Genomic DNA, 20460 nt, shown 5'->3' with positions numbered 1-20460 from the left:
GGATTTGCAGCACATCTGGGACTGTAGTATCACTCAGCTGGGTGTTGTCTTGGCATTCACACGGCCAGCGTTCCCTTCATTTGACTCTCACATTGTTTCTTCAACTGCCGACAGTGTACAACCTACCCACAACGTGCAGGCTCATTGGCCTACTTACCAGAGCGCACAAGTCCGTAGGAAGGTGTTCAAGTCGCATTCAAGGCATAGTTTTTACGTTTTGCCGTGGCGCAAAGGGGAAATATTATACGTTGTTTGTGGAAATTACAGCCCTAAAGCTATAACACAAACAGCAAAGCCACATTCCATGATTTTATTTCACAATTTAACCCTTCAAAGATATTTTCCATCAACCAGAAAGCAACGTTTTAAAATCTAATTTCAAACCATAGAAATGTGAAAAAGTTGAACGGGAATAAACCATTAGGATAAATATGTTTTATTAGATGTTTTACATTGAAATTGTAACTGAAACATGTACCTGCTTCAACTCTTAATACTCTAGTAGCTTTTACTCGACTCTTGATCTACCCGGTTTCCCATGATGCCCCAGGTCCGAGCCGAGACCCATAATGGCGGCCTGTACAGCCATCCCTTCCAGGAGTCCTTCGAGGAGACGCCCATGCTGGTGGCCGTGCTCACCTACATGGGCTACGGCATCCTCACCGTCTTCGGCTACCTCCGCGACTTCCTCCGCCACTGGAAGATCGAAAGGTGCCACATCGCCAGGGAGAGGGAGGAGCAAAAGGTAAGCAGAGACCAGGGCCTCCAAATCCAACCTGATTCAATCTCAGATGCAAGGTGTTTGGGGTTTACAATACATTATAACATACTGTATAGTCACACATTTCGATACAATTGAATGTACATTTGAAATAACCTGCATGTGGATTTTTGAACCAATGATTGACTTTTAGGAAACATATGCCCTAAATCAGCCCAGGGCCTGGCGACCTCCCAGGTTGGGAATCACAGTACTAGAGAACCCGGGCTCATTTCTTTCCCTCATTGAAATGGAATCCTAGTTTATGCACGTTCAAAAAAACAGTTTGATAAATATCGTCATTCACTCTCTAGTTCACTTGTTTGTTCCATATGACGATGTTTTGTAAAGAAATATAATGCAGTTCTGCATGACCTTCACGTTGAGGGAGTCCCGTGAATGCTCACATTTTTGTCTTCGCTCCAGCTGGAGACCCTGGAGGTGGCAAATGTTATGCAGATTCAGTAATCGGTGCCACTGCCAGTTGATAGTCGGGCTTCCCCTCCAAATGTTTCGGCCACCGTCTCTTGGGCTTTCCCTACTGTTTAGGGGTTTGAGTAGGATTTTCTAGTGGGTTGTGTTTTGGAGATTGTTACGAGTATTACCGAGTATTACCGAGTAGAATCAACGCAACGTTGATTCTACTGGGTAATACTTGTAATGTACTGTAGGAAACACCTGATATTTGAATGATACTTGAATAATTTTAGGGGAGCTACCCATTCACATATGGACTTGTGTTACCTTTTGTGGAGACTAGTTTCCAACGGTGCGGTTGCTCATGATGCGCTGGCCCTGTGCAACGCGTGTGATTGGCCGCGGGGCGCTCAAAGCCGTGGGGGAAGTTGTGAGAAAGTTCTGAACGGCTTTGATGCAAAGAATCTGAGCTGTCTCTTCAGGTTTTTTTTTTTCTTTTTAAAAAGACCCTCAGTCAGTTTTCCACTAGAAGCGATTTACAAGCTTCCACACCCGCCGTGAAATGTCCCCAACAAACAAACCGTCACAAAGTCACATTGATTGTTTTCGTCGGGAATATGGCCGGGAGCGCCAAGCCTTATTCTGAATATAACCTACTGTTAAGAATATGGGAAACACTCGTTAATACTAAATTAGCGTGCGTGTCAGTACACTCGCATTCCATCACATTACACTAAGTTAAGCTTTTGCTTTTATCCAAAGCAACGTTCAATTAGTCTCAGTTGATGGGCCAGACAAAAAGGTTCCCCTATACCTTTTGTGAGTCATTTCCATTCTGTGTAGTTGTGAATGCGAGTACAGTATACTGTTCCGGTTACCGTAGGAACGCATACGTCTTTAGGGCTTCCTTAGTTTGAAGCATACCGCTTACATCAAATCACAGAAAAAAAACAACTGTCTTGTAGATTCCGCAAGTTATGAAGGCTCAGTGATCATTGTGAATCGTAAGCATTGCCATCTGAAAATCTGGCCACAGTTCTAATTCTGATGCATCTTACAGAAACGCAGATGCCCAGCAATATTCATTTACATTCCGTTGTACTGACTGATGACCTTGAGCTTCATGGAAGGTGTAGCGTCAGATCCGCGCACAGCTTAGCCGCTCCGCCGCTAGTCCCACATGTGTGTTGCGATGGTTATGATTTTGGCCGTTCAGCGTAATGTGACGGGACGACACCCTGCCACTGAATAGCTGACGGGGCTAAATGGGGCCAGATGTTGCTGAGGTGGTGATTTGGTTTATTGAGCTGCTCACGTTATTGCCAGCAGACGGATCCTGTGGCCCACTCATATTATACATTATTGTTTTGTTAAGCGCATATGACCATAGAAACGCAGGGATTTTGTCTTCATTTTGCCTGTTGCGGCATATCTGCACCGGCAAGCAAAGTGCAGGTAATAATGCGGATATGGAGATCACAGGTGATAAAATCCATTTCAACAATGAATGCAACGATATATTTTCACATTTCAGAAAATTCCTATTTCTCTGCCTGAACCACGCTGCAACACTAGTGTAACCTCATATTACACTTGTAAAAGGAAATTAAACAAGTTGAACATGTTTGTCTATGTAGGCGATTTGTCACTTTGACTTTCTTAAATGGTTTCTTTGTTTGCCTTTGACGTTTAAGTAAAACTATTTGTTGTCTGTTGAGCTGGCGGTTGTTATTAATTAAACGCAAAGGAAAACAATAGAGATTTCCAACTATCAGACTACCCAGTTTCAGCTTTGACAACGCTTGGTAAGGGTGTGTACATGCGTATTAGTGTGTGTGCTGAGGTGTTAAGTGCTGGGATTACCGGCACGCATGACAGATCAGATTGTTCTGCCGCACAACCCCCCCCACCTGTTATGTAACATCTGATAAATGGAGCCCATTGTCTTTTAGGATATTTGGCCACGTCGAGGAAAGGAAGCATGGAGGTCGTACAATCGCTCCGAGGATATCCTACGCACGCTTCCCTCAAACTGACCCTTTCCATTTGGGTTTTTGGGTGGACTTGAGAGGAAAGTTAAGCGCTGACACTCGGCATCTGCACTTCACTTGAGTGCTTCCATTTTAAGGGGACGTTCCACCCTTTCACCCCACTCTGTTTCAAAGCAGATATTTCACTTTTGACTCGACTGCATTTATGTGCACGATCGGTTCTTAAAAGGGGTTACGCTTGGTTAAACCATTAAGGAACCTACAGTGGACCATCCACACTGTGCTGCACCATTAGAGGTTAAAGCATTAAGGATGGAATGTGCTGTTTCCTTTGGGTATCTATGCTTCCACCGATTAGAACGTCTTCCCCCGCTGCCGACACCCTATCTGAGTTGTGTGCAACTGTATATGCCAATGAGATCAATTCATTCATTCCATTCCAGTAGAACCTTGCACATGTTGTACGCATAATAATGTTCACACACTACCATTTATGACACTATTTTGGTCGAAAATTCCCGCTTTATCGAACACTGTGTTATACATTGAAATATGCTGCCTATCATTGCCACTTAAACTTTTTAACCATCTAATTTTATATTCAGTGCTGGGTATTTTGTAAAATATATAACGGTTGATTTTTAGTATTTTTTTGTAAATTACTGATTTATTACCTATTACTTATTTTTTTACCCAAATCTAGCCACTGGGGGTGAACAAGCCAGTGTATCATCAGTGCCGGTCCCAAGCCCGGATGAATAGAGAGGGTTGTGTCAGGAAGAGCATCCGGCATAAAAACCATGGCAAATCAAACATGCGGACAACAAATCTGATTTCCATACGGGATCGGTCGAGGCTTGCGTTAACAACGACCGCCACTGGTGCCGTTAGCCAACAGGGTGCCAGTGGAAATTGCGCTACTGTGGGCCGAAAAAGAAGAAGAGGGGGAAGGCGTGTCCGGAGACAGCAGGAGAGGAAGAAGGGTAGGAGAGCAGAGTTGAGAGTAGGAACTTTGAACATTGGCACTATGAAGGGTAAAGGGAGAGAGCTGGCTGATATGATGGAGAGAAGGAAGGTAGATGTACTATGTGTACAAGAGTCCAGGTGGAAGCGGAGTAAGATCAGGAGTAGTGGGTACAAACTGTTCTACCATGGAGTGAATTGCAGGAGAAATGGGGTAGGGATAGTCTTGAAGGAAGAATATGTCAAGAGTGTTTTGGAGGTGACCAGAGTGTTGGACAGAGTGATGAGCATGAAGCTGGAAATTGATGGGGTGATGATGAATGTGGTCAGTGCATATGCTCCCCAAGTTTGGTGTGAGATGGAAGAGAAAGAAGAATTCTTTAATGAGTTAGATGAAGTGGTGATGAGCGTCGCCAAGGGAGACAGTGGTCGTTGGAGCAGATTTCAATGGGCATGTTGGCGAAGGGATCAGAGACATAGGTGACGAGAAGGTGATGGGTAAGTAAGGTGATGGGTAGGTAAGGTGTCAAGGAGAGGAATGTGGAAGGACAGATGGTGGTGGATTTCCCCAAAAGGATGGAATTGGCTGTTGTGAATTTGTATTTCAAGAAAAGGGAGGAACACAGGGTGATATACAAGAGTGGGGGAAGGTGCACACAGGTGAAATACATCTCATGCAGGAGGTGCAATCTGAAAGATTAGTGACTGCAAAGAGGTTGTAGGGGAGTGTGTTGCTAGGCAGCATCCGTTGGTGGTCTGTAGGATGACTCTGGAGGCCAAGAAGAGGAAGAGAGTGAAAGTAGAGCCAAAGATAAAATGGTGGAAGTTAAAAAAGGAGGAGTGTTGCATGCAATTTAGGGACGAGGTAAGGCAGGCAATAGGTGGGAATGAACGGTTACCAGATGACTGGGAAACAACTGCAGAAGTGGTATGAGAGAGGGCCAAAAAGGTACTCGGTGTATCATGTGTGAAGAGGAAGGAAGATAAGGACTCTTGGTGGTGGAATGAGGAAGTACAGGAGAGCATAAAAACAGGTTGGCGAAGAAGAAATAGGATAGTCAGAGAGATGAAAAAAGTAGACAGTAATACAAGCTGATGCTGCGCAAGGCGAAGAGAGAAGTGGCAAAGGCAAGGGAAAAGGCATACGACGAGTTGTATGAGAGGTTGGACAGTAAGGAAGGAGAAAAGGACTTGTACCCATTGGCAAGACAAAGGAACCAAGGTGGGAAGGATGTAGAGCAGGTTAGGGTGATGAAGGATAATGATGGGAATGTGCTGACTAGTGAGGAGAGTGTGTTGAGAAGGTGGAAGGAGTACTTTGAGGAGTTGATAAATATAGAAAATGAGGGGGAGAGAAGAGTGGATGATGTGGGGATAGTGGATCAAGAAGTGCAGCAAATTAGCAAGGATGAGGTGAGAACAGCATTAAAGAAGATGAAGAGTGGAAAGGCAGTTGGTCCAGATGACATAACCTGGGAAAGCATGGAAATGTTTAGGTGAGGTGGCAGTGGCGTTCCTAACGAGACTGTTTTACACCATCCTGGAAAGGGAGAGGGTGCCAGAGGGGTGGAGAAGAAGTGTACTGGTACCCATCTTCAAGAATAAGGAAGACGTACAGAGCTGTAGTAACTACAGTGGAATAAAGTTGATCAGCCACAGCATGAAGCTGTGGGAAAGGGTAGTGGAGGCTAGGTTAAGAGGAGAGGTGGGGATCAGTGAGCAGCAGTATGGTTTCATGCCTGGAAAGAGTACTACAAATGCAATGTTTGCTTTAAGAATGCTGATGGAAAAGTACAGGGAAGACCAGAGGGAGTTGCACTGCGTCTTTGTGGATTTAGAAAAAGCATATGATAGGGTGCCTAGAGAGGAAGTGTGGTATTGAATGAGATAGTCGGGGGTGGCAGAGAAGTACATAAGAGTGGTACGTTAGGAGGATATGTATGAGGGCAGTCAGACATTAGTAAGGTGAGCAGTAGGCGTGACAAAGGCATTCAAAGTGGAGGTGGGATTGCATCAAGGATCAGCTCTGAGCCCTTTCTTGTTTGCAATGGTGATGGACAGGTTAACAGATGAAATCAGGCAGGAGTCTCCGTGGACCATGATGTTCGCGGATGACATTGTGATGTGTAGCGAGAGTAGGGAGCAGGTTGAGGAGAGCCTGTGGAAGTGGAGGCATTAGAGAGAAGAGGAATGAAAGTCAGCAGGAGTAAAACAGAATACATGTGCTTGAATGGGAGGGAGGGCGGCGAAAAGCTGAGAATGCAAGAAGTGGAGGTGAAGAAGGCGGACGAGTTCAAGTACTTGGGGTCGACCATCCAAAGCAGCGGAGAGTGTGGGAGAGAGGTGAAGAAGAGAGTACAGGCAGAGTGGAGTGGGTGGAGAAGAGTGTCCGGAGTGATTTGTGACAGATGGGTTCCAGCAAGAGTGAAGGGGAAGGTCTACAGGATTGTAGTGAGACCAGCTACGTATGTTGTACGGTTTAGAGGCGGTTGCACTGACAAAAAGGCAGGTGGCTGAAGTGGAGGTGGCAGAGTTGAGGATGTTGAGATTTCATTGGGAGTGACAAGGATGGACAGGATTACGAATGAGCACATTAGAGGGACAGCTCAGGTTGGACAGTTTGGTGGAACAGTGAGAGAAGCCAGATTGAGATGGTTTGGACACGTGTGTAGGAGAGATGAGAGTTACATTGGGAGAAGGATGCTGAGGATGGAGCTGCCAGGCAAGAGGAAAAGAGGGAGGCCAAAGAGAAGGTTTATGGATGTGGTGAGGGAGGACATGCAGGCGGTTGGTGTAAGGGAGGAAGATGCGCAGAATAGAAGGTATTGGAGGCAGATGATCAGTGTGGCGACCCCTAACGGGAGCAGCCGGAAGAAGGAGAATACTTTTTTACCAACCACCCATTCTTCTTACTCTGTTGAGATTGGAGCAGTAACGAACATGACATTTTAGTTGACGATTAATTGTCAAACAGATAATGCAGTCTTTTTTGTTCATTTTATGCCACTATCATAGTTTGTCAAAATGTAATAATACACATAAGTGGAATTTATTGACATTGGACAATATATATTGGAATATTGCCAAAACGCACCACACTTGCATTCTATTTGTTTCCACATTTGTAACATTGGCTCTATATTGCCCTTATGTTTGGATAAAACATATAATTATGGAAACTAAGGATCTTTGCAACATAATCAGCTCAATATGTGATTGTGACTAGTTCCCGCTCGTTGATGTAGTAGGAGGAGCTCGCATTTAATTGGATGATACTTGCTGTTGTGTTATGCACATGATCATAAACATGAAACTTCGTAATCATAACAGAAGTTACCCCTCCCCACTCTTTCTCTCCTTTGCGTCCTTCTCTCCCAGGACTTTGTCCCACTCTACCAGGACTTTGAGAACTTCTACACCAGGAACCTCTACATGCGGATCAGGGACAGCTGGAACCGGCCCATATGCAGCGTCCCGGGAGCCAAGATGGACCTGGTGGAGCGCGTTTCACATGACTACAACTGGACTTTCGAGTGAGTGTCTCTCGAACACATAAACGTGGGGAAGGGAAGTGTGGCGTTCCCCTTTGACCCTTTTTTTTGTCGCAGTACCAACAGTCTTATCGCCTGAGCAAAGTCAGTGATATCCTCCAGACAAAGAGCTGTGAAGTATATCAAGCCCGCGGTGGAATTCTGGACAGTTTCACCTGCCAAAGGTTTTCACAAGCTGTGATTTTGTCGTTGAAAAGACCCGACAAGCTGCAGGGAGTGTTCAGACGTGAGCTTTTATGGTTTGAGTTAAGAGTTTAAATTGTTTGAGTGGCATTTAATTTTGTAGTTTAACATATTCCTGGGTTAGGAAAGTAAGCCATCTCGGCAAAACCCAACTGCGAAATTGAGATCAAGCTGGAGCGCAAGAGGGAATTATATATAATTATAGTTATATATATATAATTAATTTGGAAAATGTAGGGATTTTAACAACTAGTCCTATGAAGAATCCTAAGTTAAACTGTGAAAAAAAGTCTTACTTACAAAATGAAAACATTAAAATATTAGCTAAAATATTCTAAAAATTATATTTATCTTAGATTGAGTAACAGTCAAAAATCACTATGGCACTGGGACGCCTAAATGTTGGTGGGAAAATACTTCTTATGCATATTGTATTGTATTGTACTTCTTATTGCACATAATGTTAATTGTGTAAATGCCAAATAGAATAAAACTCCAACCTCAATAAAATTGTTAAACTGACAAATGACCATAACTGCGGTCATGTAACTTGTTGTTGAGAAGCCACTTTTTGGTCCAAAATCACCTGATGGAGGGTACCCAATGTGCCAAATGTTTATTCTGTGAGTATCAATCCATATATTTCTCAAACATTTGGGCACCAAATCAAAATATTAATTCACAACCAGAAGCAATAAGGGATGTGCGCGATTAGTCGACTAGTCCATTAAATGTTGCTACACTTGCTAGTCGGCACCAGAAATACTAGTCAGTTAAACATATTATTATTATTATTATTTTATAAATGAATACACATTATATTACATCTTGACATAATTTGCACTGAAATGTCATGTCTTCCTCATCAAATGTCCCTTCATATACTGTATAAACCCGCACACACAGGGTAATGTAAACCAGCGAGGTGGAAAGTGGGAGAGATGACATCTTATAAAACCGTAAAAACCATTGTTTTCCCAGTCGGGTGCTTCCCCCGCAGCGGTGCGCCGTGAGCCGGCGACCGGCTCTGGGTCAGCTTGGAAGGGTTGGGGGGGGCGGGGCTGTAAAGCCGCAGCTGCGGACCCAGTTACTCGCTGTGCCTTTCGCCGGCCCCCATCCGGGAGCCCGACCCCGGGGCTCTGACGCTCCACCGGCCCGCCTCCGCCCGGTCCTTTGGGGAGGTGGAGGTTGAGCGTGTACGATAGTACCCGTAAGATGGTGAACTATGCCCGGGCAGTGGCATTTAAAATCAGTTTTGGTTACTGAAGAATGTGATGAATGCTTTCAATGGCTCTTATAATATACCTAATATTTTTTTATAATACAGTATATATCACGGATATGGATAACGTGATATTTTTTTTATAATATCCCATCTTATTTTTTATAATATACGCATTATTTTTTTAAATAATATATGCAATGTTTTTTCGGACTTTGAGACTAGTCGACGAGTCAAAATTTAAACTTCCCTTTAATTGACAGGGAAATTAGTCATTAGGAACATCGCTAGAAGCAATATGTTCTTGCCCTACTCCGATCGCCTGAGATGTAAGCTGACACTGTGCTACAGAAAGCCTAGAGTTGAGGCGATATTTACCTGCCAATATTTGGCTTCCTCGCTCCCCTCAAGGTGCTTGTGGTATTGCTTTGTTGTTAGCCTCTTATCTCGCCCAAACCTGCTTCTTGTCTAATCACAATGTTCACCATGCAAATACCGTAATTTCCTGACGGGTAACTGACTGTGACCTTTACAATTATCAAGCTTTAGGTTATAGAAACTTGAAACTCTCATATAGTCATACAATCTGACTTGTATTTCAGTTATATATAGTCTTGCAAAATGTGCCATATGTAACAATTCCACTTTTTCGTACACTTTTGGGACTGCATTTTAAGGTCTGTGATGAAACTAGAGGCTAACAGCAAGTAGTGCCAGTTGACAACTTGCTTTTCATTATAGTTGGTATGACATATAATGACATATTCTGCATGTGTGTTCAAACGATTAATGAATAGAACAAATAAAGATAAAAAAATACAACATATACTGTAGTATTCGGCTATTGACATTTTTCCAAATCTGCACACTTACACACCTACAAAATTATGCGGTTCGCACTGTTTTGGTCACAAAAGTGCTAGAACTGTTGTGTTACCTCATAATGAAAAAAAAAAAGAATATTCTGTTATTTAAAGTTTGTCAGAATCAGAATCAGATTCAGAAATACTTTAATTTAATAATCCCAGGGGGAAATGACTTAAAACAGACAGGTTCTTTGTAAATCTGCTCTCGTGCTGCACAAGGTGCTGAAGCTCTGAGGATCTGATCCCCTCTGCAACGTGACTCAGTTCCAGTTCTGACAGCATTGCAGCACATTGCAGCACACCGCATTCGTTCTCAAGTCTATTGAAGCATTATGAAGATGAAACTCGTTCCATCGTAGTTCCCATCAAAGATTTTTTGTCGTTGTTGTTTTCGTCAATTAATACATGGCAGCCACCTGGCCTGGCTGATATATCGGTATAATTTGGACATTGTGATATGACACTGGATATCGTCTGGGATTGCGGTTATTGTTATACTGTGATGGAGTTAAATTTAGTCTTTATGGCTGAATTACAGTGAAGTAATGACATTTTCTGAACTTCATAGACCATTCTAGCTGTTCTAATCAACACCTCTACCTATTCTGTCATAATATCCACATTAGCAATGATTGGTTCTCATATATTTGCTGTGTGTCTATGTCCTATGAAATCAACAATAGTCGCCCCCCAAAAATTTGACAATTAATATTGAATATTGTCATTATTGCCCAGCCCGTCATCATTTATAAACAGCTGGGCTCAATTACTTAGTAACAGGAAATTAGATTAAAAAACAAAAGGTTTGCGACCTTTAGCCCCTTATTGCTTTCCACTCCACCCTGTCCTCCTCCTCCTCCTCCTCCTCCTCCTCCTCCCTCCATCCAGGTACACAGGGCGGGTGGTAACGGATGTGATCAACCTGGGCTCCTACAATTACTTGGGCTTCGCCGAGAACACGGGCCCCTGCGCCGAGTCAGCCGCCCGGGTCACCATGGAATACGGAGTGGGCGTGGCCAGCACCCGGCAGGAGATGGGTAGGTGCACAAACTGTACAATGAAACACCACGGTCACCACGGTTACCGTGTAAACAGGGACATGAACGGTAGATTGTTCTAGATCGTTACCACTGAAACACCAGATAAGAGTAACAGAGAAAAACGTTTACGGTCATGTCAAAGATTAAATAAATACATTTATTTACACAGATCAGCCACAACATTGAAACCACTGACAGGTGAAGTGAATAACATTGCTCATCTCGTTCCAATGGCACCTGTCAAGAGGTGGGATATATTAGGCAAGTGGTTATCAGTGGTGGTTTTAAGGTTGTGGCTGATCGGTGTATATAATGTAGAATTGCTTCAAAACTTTGTGCTATGCAAGATGAACTGGGGAAGAGACAGGATTTTTCACAATGCAGCTTGAAGAAAAACATGGCAAAGAGTTATTTATGTTTTGAATGCGACTGCAGAAGGTTAGGAGGGAAATGAACGATTCAGGCTCTCATACTACCATGACAAGGATTTTCATAAAAAAAAGAATACAAAAATATGTTAAATTTGAATTTTGCTGCAAACAACCTTCAATGTCTTCTTGGACCCCTAGGGGGCTACAGACCCCAGTTTGGGAACCCTTGTGTTCATTATACAATCATTGTTTGTATATTTAACAATAGCCTAGCCACCAAACATTATCACTGAACATTTGTATCAAGGATTCAACGTTTGATGGCAGTTTGTCCAGCATTCGTATAATTACGTTCAATATTCATGTTGGATTACGTCTTGTTTTGATATACTAGGCCACATAGTCTGCAATATTTTTGGAATCTCTTGAATCTTTCTGCAGGAAACCTGGACAGACACGAGGAGATGGAGAAGCTGGTGGCGAGGTTCCTGGGCGTGGAGTCGGCCATGGCCTTTGGCATGGGCTTCGCCACCAACTCCATGAACATCCCGGCGATCACAGGCAAGGTACGAGCCGGGTGGGGGGGGGGGGGGGGGGGGGGGTTGGTGACGGCGTGCCAGACCCTCACTATAATGTGTGTGTACTACAGCTAGTATACACACTTTACAGGTCTTCTCTTATCTCTTTCGTCTATTTTTCTGAACACGTAGTGCGTCGGCTGCTCTGTTTGTACAGTGCAGAGGACAGTGAGCTGTGTCGAGAACATTCCACCCTGCAGACCCTGCAATCACAAGGCACCTCCTGCCCTAAACAAACAGTCACACACACACACACACACACACACACACACACACACACACACACACACACACACACACACACACACACACACACACACACACACACACACACACACATACACACACACACGCGGAGTGCATATCAAGAGGAAACACTTTCTCCGCCGACAGTGTTAAGTGCAGAAAAGGTTGAGGAAAGCTCACTCTGACAGTCCTACGGCCGCTGAGACTACAGGGATAAGCCGTGCGGTGCAGTGGCGGAGTTCACGATAGAACTCCTACATTGTGTTCATTGGAATTCATACAGCGATACAGCAGAAATAACAGTAAAACTCCTCCTTTAAACATGAGGAAAGTGGAATTGAAGTGCAAGCTCGGCATGCACGCATCGTAGTATCGAGGTACTCATCAAAACATGGCGACGAGCCTCTAGGTAGCCCTTCTAAGTAGCAGCCACATGAATTTGGATGGATGGATTCACGCCTGAGGAAATTTGCCACGCCTCTGGCCTCGGAAGTTCAGTCGACTTTGAGCTCAGTGGAATATTACGACTCAGATCTCGCCCGAGGGGTAAGCAAGCTGGAGGAAATGTTATCCGTCCAATACACACAATTGTTGGTAAGCGTCCAACTTTCTTTGAAACCACAGCTGGCTCCAGACCACAGCTGACTAGGCAAAGACTGTTTACATCTGCGGGTTGCTGCCATCCTGTAAACCTAGTCCATATAAGCACAATTCAAAACTAACCAAAGCCATCCCTGCCTGGATTTCTCCTTTATAATGTACGTTCGCATGCCACAAATGCAATGAGTTGCACGGTGTATCAGTGAACAGCAATTCAACTGTTGTCGCTGTGTCAGAGACACCTTTGGGTGTGGTTGCCAAACGTCTTCCCTGTGAAAGACTGCGTCATCGCTGCTGTGCTGTATATTCCAACGCACTCCTCAGTGACGGCCAAGTCAGAGACCCAGCATGCTGCAATTGTCATTCTTGGGGAGACAAATAGGTACAAGTCTGAAACCATCTGCTTCAGACAACAAGAAAAGCCAGTCAACTTTATTACATGTTTACCAACATTCCTTCTGTGTATGAGCCACCGTTCATCTGCCCCCTGTTGGCACCTCTGACTATTAAACCATCATTCTGGAATTCAGGAATTCTGATAAATGGCCCTCCAAGCCCATAAAGTACATCACTTGCCAAAATGAGGCAGCTTTGCCTTCTTATGAACATTACAGGCTTTTCCCCGTCATGAGGTCACTGACCCTGAAGTTAAGGTCAATGCCTTCCCCTACACAATTGGGTCAGGAGTGACAGCCTGCGCTTTGCTTTGCCGACAAAACTGCCTACAGAAATCCACAATCAACTATTATCAAAAAAATCGAGAGTGCCAAGCAGCGATACTACAAAAATTAGGTGGGTGGGATGTGGTGCTGTAACTCAAAACAGTGGTTGAAGTCTGTTAAAGCACTTATGGGGATGTAGGATGATGCTAAGCTGTAGTACCACAAGACCCCAGCGCCTTACAGCAAGAGTGACACTCTGGCCAAGCACTTTGCTTCAGTATGGGACCAAGTGGCACATTATTCCATCTGAGGAGGATGTTACTCACAAGCTGGCAAATGGTGCTGTACCTCCCCTAAGCATTGGTCAGAGCTAGACTCGAAGTTCCAAGTAATCTTTCAGTAATACGGAGAAGGCAGCCATGGGTTCTAAAGACTTTTCACAAAAAAACTGGCACCCGTGTTATGTGATATTTTTAATACATGTATTCAAGGACAAATAAAGGAATTTCCATTTCTAAAGAGTGCTGCCCCCTGCAGGGCTGCCTGATCCTCAGCGATGAGCTGAACCACGCCTCTCTGGTCCTGGGAGCCCGGCTGTCTGGCTCCGTCATCAGAGTCTTCAAGCACAACAGTGAGTTTCCTGTAGTGTCCTCTGGTCCCATTTTAAGAACATTCCTCATATTCCCACCTTTACCGGAGGCCATTGGACCCTTTCTTCTGTCCCTTTATCTGATTCCCTGTAACGTCATCTACAACCGTGGCTTCCCATCTCTGCACGTTTTTTTATTTTATTACGATAAGGAGATATAAGACTTGATTGATCCCTGGGAGGGAAATTCAGGTGTTACAGCAGCAAAAAAAAAAACAGTAGATAGATATTAGTAGGTATTGCGGCAGTTTTGTCTGCCACATGCTACCGAGTGCCATATTCAAGGCCCTCCGATACAGAGACACCAGCGATGGGGTTGAAACGTACCAGTTCTACTGCAGAGAGTGGGCAAGATGGAACAAGCCCTGAGCAGATAGAAAGTATGTCCTGAGAAGGACTCCTCTCCTGTATGTGTGGGGATGGGGGCTTTACCTGTTGCTCATTGATTGCTCTAATGAGCAACAGGCGTACAGCCACCCTGGTCCCGGGCCCAATTACCGAGACCCAAGACAGGCCTGGCTGCTTAAACCACACCACCCCCACACCACAGATATATATCGCAAGATATATGAGTCATGTTCTACAGTCACGGTGCTTTACTTTATCTGCACATGTATCGAGCGAATGGCTTGGCTTTTCGGGAAATGACTCACGGACCAATCATGGTCTGCGCACAGAGCTTAACACGGAAGAGAAAAAAACCCACCGTCCTTCGTTTACAACTTTTTTGTGTGTCGATGAAAAACCGGTGTTTGATAAGGGTATGTCAAATTACAGGATGTCTCTATTCATGGATTATTACAACATTGAGGGGGACTACCGAGCCAAACTAAAGTGCCTTTTTGTTTTTCGATTGCGTTTTAGTTCAGTGTTTCAGCGAAGGAAAGTTTACTTCTTCAATTTTGCAAATAACTGGAATTATGATAAAGATTATATAACGGTCATTTTATTCCTGTTTATTTTGCCTCTCCTGTGAATTTGAGAGCCCAGACAAGTGCCTTTTCCCGTGCTGCGTCACAAATCAAATGAAAATAGGCTTTACCGTGTGTTTTAAAAAAAATATATAAACTATTAATTAATTGAATATACAGAAAACATGCTATGTTGTGATATACTTAATGTATATCATTATCGACATTTGAAATGACCTACTGTATATCAGAAAGAAGATTTTTGCCATATCGTACGTTCTAGAGTGCAGTCAAGAAAGAGAAGCAAATTACAATGAGATAAGAAATAACACATGTACACATAATTTCAGGGTATATCTATAAGATATAGGCAATAACAAATGAATCATGATATTACTTCACCCCGCACTCATCTCTTAAAAACTGTGAAATCAGACTTCCAGGTTTAGGTAATAAAAATAGTTTTCCTATAATTTGGACAAACAAACAGCAAGGCTTTTTCCAAACTGGAAATGGTTGATATGCTATTTGGTCTGGCAGCTAACATTTGATAACCCCTAAAAGCTTACATTTTTCTTAATTATTTTGATGAATTTCTGTTATTTTAGATTAATAAGTCTTATATTTGAAGGATTAATGATTGTTTTTGACTTGTTGCCCAGTGTGTGTTCCAGTCCAATTTTGAATGTACAGTATTATCCACATAATAATCCCTCGTTGGTGTTCTTTTTTTGAGAATGTGGACGATCTATAATTTTTAAATATTCAACAGTGTATTTTATGCACCTTGGTACATAGAGTAAAAACCTCTAGTTTTTTCCTCCATCAAATTGTACCGGTACAATGACTCTTAAATTAGTACGTGGAGCCGGGTTTCATTCTCCTCTGCGTACATGTTTGGGACCCGTCAGACATGCAGAGTCTGGAGAAGCTGTTGAGAGAGGCCATAGTCCATGGGCAGCCCCGGACACACCGGCCCTGGAAGAAGATTCTCATAGTGGTGGAGGGAATTTACAGGTACGTCTATCGCACTCCCAATTCTGAATAACCAAAATCAAATTATTAAGGCAATCAGTGGAATAGTCTTGTCGCCTTGTACATGTTGTGAGGCTGGATTTTACTGATCTGCTGAAGATTTGCCGCCAAGATTTTCCTTGAGAAAATGAGCATGTAACAGCAACAACCTTGGAGTCCATAGGCTTGGGGATAAATATTGTTTCTATAGTTACTTTTTAAATTGATATTGTAAATGTTGCAACACCTGTGAACGGCGAAATTGTGTTCAGCGTGGACTCAGCGTTGGAGCGTACCTACCTTACTAGTCAGCACGCACATTTTACATTACTTGACCATTTTTGTCATGTTGGCTGACACTTTCAGATTTTTAATATTGTCGTTGTTTTCGGGTTTTGAAAAAGTTTAAATTGGTCTCACTGACGATTACAGAAAACGTACTTTTGTCAAATGTACTTCATTTCGCCATATCTTGCACGGACCAGGAGATCAATTGAAGCTAGGTTTGTAAGCTAGAGTGTGGAGGTTTTACCTGCCACACGCCATCTGAGCGGCATTTTCAGGGCCCTCAGACAGAGAGACAGTCAGAGATGTTGCAAAGACACCAGTTTATTGTAGAGAGCAGGTAAGATGTAGGCTCCTCCCGAGTGTGTGTGGGGATGGGTAATTTACCTGTTGCTCCGTTGATGCTCTGACAAGCAACAGGAGTACAGCTGATCCCGGGACCTATTACCAAGACCCAAGATAGGTTGCTTAAACCACACCGCCTGCACACTACATAGGGTTAAAATTATCTCCTGGCAAAATCAAGCACATTTGACAGAAATTAGTTTAGTTCTGGGAGTTGTCAGTGCACCCGGGAAGGTTTGTCAGCTTATCACCTCGCTGGTTTCAGCCTTTTTTCAAGGTGCTTTGGAAATAGACATCGGCCAATTTCTCTCTCAGCCACCTCTGCACAAGAACGAAGCCATAGCAGCCTCCATTCTTCCCCCGTCCGCCTTCACCCACTCTCTCTCTCTCTCTCTCTCTCTCTCTCTCTCTCTCGCTCTCTCTCTTTCTCTCCCTCCCTCCATCCCTCCCCCCAGCATGGAAGGCAGCATCGTGCGCCTGCCGGAGGTGCTGGCCCTGAAGCAGCGTTACCGCGCTTACCTCTACCTGGACGAGGCTCACAGCATCGGGGCCCTGGGTCCCCGGGGCCGGGGGGTGGTGGACTACTTCGGCCTGGACCCCCGCGACGTGGACGTCATGATGGGAACCTTCACCAAGAGCTTCGGCGCCGCGGGGGGCTACATCGCAGGCAAACGGGTGAGGAACGAGGGGCGAGGTTTGGGTGGGGTGGACTACTTGCTTCTGATTGGTCAATAGCATCGATTAGTGCACAGTTATTTCTGACAAATGACCATGCTCACTTCTCCGCCTGGTTTTACTTTATAACACTAACTAGTTGCGCCATCTTGTGACTCTACATAGAAACTACAATGGACGCCTTGACGACATGAATGCAGATATGTCCAGTTTCACATTAATAACAGTAAATACGCATGTCATGTGTAGGGAGAAGCTGTTTTGTAGCGGAAGCTCTTAAACTAGGCAAAGACGTTTTTGAGTAATTTGAAAGTTTTGACTGAAAGTCTCACTGAACTTCCCTTCACTTACTGCTGGCCCCGTTACTGACCACAGATTTTAAGCCCTTCCACTAAAACAATTGTACTTTTAGCAGCTTTGATGCCGTCTACTTAACTTTGTCAAAAGCTCCTGTCTCCTGCCTTCGTGTCCAGGAGCTGATCGAGTACCTGCGCGCCCACTCGCACAGCGCCGTCTACGCCACCTCCATGTCTCCTCCTGTGGTGGAGCAAATCATCACTTCTATGAAGTGCATTATGGGAGAGGACGGAACCACCATAGGTGAGTCCGTAGATAGAGGAACAGGAGTTAAATGCCGTGACACTGGGTGTATGGTGAATATGTAATGGTCTCACGTCAGGATTTGCACTTTGCTCTCACGTGAGATGGATTACAGATCTGTGTCGTACGCAGCGAGAAGTGTGTCATTTCTGAGACCCTATTTACATTTACTAAAACCCTTATATTTGGCTATGAGGGTCTATATTCTGGCTAAAACGATTACTACGTTTACGTCAATTACTAGACGCCAAAGGATCCTGCCAACACCAGGCTTTCACAGTCTCAATAGTAGAACTATGATTTACTGGAAGTGTCCGTTTTTATACTTTTTTATACTTTTTGTGTATCTGTTTATTAATCTTTCTGTACCCAATCATTAAATAATTGCATTATTTAGTATATATATATATTTTTTATCGTATTTATATGTTTTGTTAATTATTATTTTGGAGTTATGATTTGTGGAGCTATTATTATTTCTGTACTTATATTTTATTATTATTATAATTATTATTAATTATTATTATTATCGATCATACTTTGAAATGCTGGAACTCTGAATTTCCCAAAACCTTTGTAGCTGTTCATCAGGTTCTTGCACATATGAAATCTATTTATTGTCCCCATTTATTCATGTGCCCACCAACAAAAACGTGTAAAGCTGTCTCTCAGGTTGCAGCCCCGAGATGTTCTAATTGGAACTATGCAACACACGCACGCACACACACACACACACACACACACACACACACACACACACTTACACACACACACACACACACACACACACACACACACACACACGCTCACACACACACACACACAGTTATAGTTATAAAGTTATAAGTTATTAAGCCTTCACCTTGCTCAACGGCACTTTCATGAGCCATCAACAACCAGTGCCCCTCAGGTCGATTTTCAGCAGCTGTTCGTAGAATCCCAAACAGTAATAGTTCATTTGGTCGCTCATTTGAAATGCAGCCTTGACAGTAACACCGTCCCTCAAAATGTTGAAATGTTTTTTTCGTTCTTCTCCCAAATGTCAAGGTCTGGAGCGAGTGCGACAGCTGGCCGAGAACACGGTTTACTTCCGGAGGCGGCTCCGTGAAATGGGCTTCATCATCTACGGCAACAACGACTCCCCCGTTGTTCCCATGATGCTCTACATGCCGGCCAAGATAGGGTGAGCCTGAAACGTCCCTTCTCCCCTCAAGGACTCGACAGTGATTATTGAAAAGTATTTGGGTACTTTCGGTCTTCAGGCAGCTCAGTTGCTGTTCCCCATGAACGTATGCGTTTGTCAACCACGCCATTCCTCCTCCTCCTCCTCCTCCTCCTCCTCCTCCTCCTCCATGAGTCCGTCAGTAAAGTTTGCAAACTGCTCCCGCCCAGGGCATTTGGGAGGGAGATGCTGAAGAGGAACATCGGGGTGGTGGTGGTCGGCTTCCCCGCCACGCCCATCATCGAGTCCCGGGCGCGTTTCTGCATCTCCGCCGCGCACACCAAAGCCATGCTGGACACGGTGAGTTACAAGGTTATGATAACGATAATATTACAAAAAAAGTGGTAAAAAAAGTGGCCTGGCCAGGTCCAAAAAGGGTTGACTTGTTCGATAAATGCATTTCTGACAGACAATATTCTAATTGAAATTATATATTGTATTTCATTTAAAATTGTCTTTATCTCATTTGCATTTGCATGCGTTCCTCAGGCGCTGAGCGTCATCGGCAAAGTGGGCGACCTCCTCCAGCTCAAATACTCCAGAGGGTGGAAGCCTTCGTCCCCCGGACGGCCCTGCGACGACCGAGGCTACGAGGACGTGGACGACTGACCCGACACGAAACCCTCCGAGGGGCGCGACAAGGACAGACTCAGAGCTGGAGGTGGAACACACGTCTTCCCAAAACCTTCACCGGCTCCTCCCACCATGAAACCAGACGTACACAGATGACATGCTATTGCTATGATATTACAAGAGAAAAAAACAAAGTCCCCAAAAGAACTTTAACGCTTCATTCTACTTTGCCTTATTGAAAGATGCAGGACCTGCATTCAGTGGAAATGACAGGAAAAAGACAAATATATATAATATAATATATATAGCAGCACTTTTTTACTTTGTCTACTTATTTTATATTTTTCTTTCTTTCTGATTTAGTGTTTCTATTTCTAGATCTGTGTTCAGTACATATCATTGCGTGACATTTTGCTAATCAAGGTCTGGGAAAAGTCACAATAATGAAAATCTACTGATATAATGACCTTTTTATATATCGTTTGGATACAAAGTGCAATTGGAGTGGTGTGAGAGTCGTTCTCTTTGAATCCACACCCTTACTGTAAAACTGATCACAAATCCATTATGGCTGTGAGGTTATTTTTATTTTTAGATGACGCTTTAGAGTCTTGAGGTAAGAGTTTATACTTGTTAAATAATTTATGTCCGTTTGAGTAAAGAATATCTAACATACTAGATTTTTTTTTTTTTTTTTTAATCAACCATAAAACCAGGGTTTCACACACATTTTCAG

At 43.7% G+C, this 20460-nt stretch overlaps 1 protein-coding gene across 1 annotated transcript; it reads left to right on the top strand.

The window, feature by feature from the left end:
• The first annotated feature begins 589 nt into the window (after positions 1-589).
• On the top strand, positions 590-19965 carry LOC307239238 (serine palmitoyltransferase 2-like). Its single transcript, XM_080012570.1, has 11 exons — positions 590-745; positions 7510-7664; positions 10842-10990; positions 11806-11930; positions 13988-14081; positions 15922-16027; positions 17110-17329; positions 17803-17937; positions 18985-19112; positions 19322-19451; positions 19641-19965. Exons 1-11 carry the CDS (start codon positions 620-622, stop codon positions 19758-19760), a joined length of 1488 nt encoding a protein of 495 aa, XP_079868696.1. The 5' UTR covers positions 590-619; the 3' UTR covers positions 19761-19965.
• The last annotated feature ends 495 nt before the right edge of the window (positions 19966-20460 follow it).

Source organism: Zeus faber (assembly GCF_960531495.2).
Source record: "Zeus faber genome assembly, chromosome: 13".
NCBI classification, from domain to species: Eukaryota; Metazoa; Chordata; class Actinopteri; order Zeiformes; family Zeidae; genus Zeus; species Zeus faber.
The sequence above is the reverse complement of the archived record's forward strand: the minus strand, read 5'-3'. Positions and strand labels throughout refer to the sequence as shown.

Bases quoted from the DNA above. Each gene is read 5' to 3' on its own strand.
- LOC307239238 (XM_080012570.1), top strand. From the start codon at position 620: ATGCTGGTGGCCGTGCTCACCTACATGGGCTACGGCATCCTCACCGTC. The intron at 746-7,509 runs GTAAGCAGAGAC...CTTCTCTCCCAG, and splicing joins GGGAGAGGGAGGAGCAAAAG to GACTTTGTCCCACTCTACCA. The intron at 7,665-10,841 runs GTGAGTGTCTCT...CCCTCCATCCAG, and splicing joins GACTACAACTGGACTTTCGA to GTACACAGGGCGGGTGGTAA.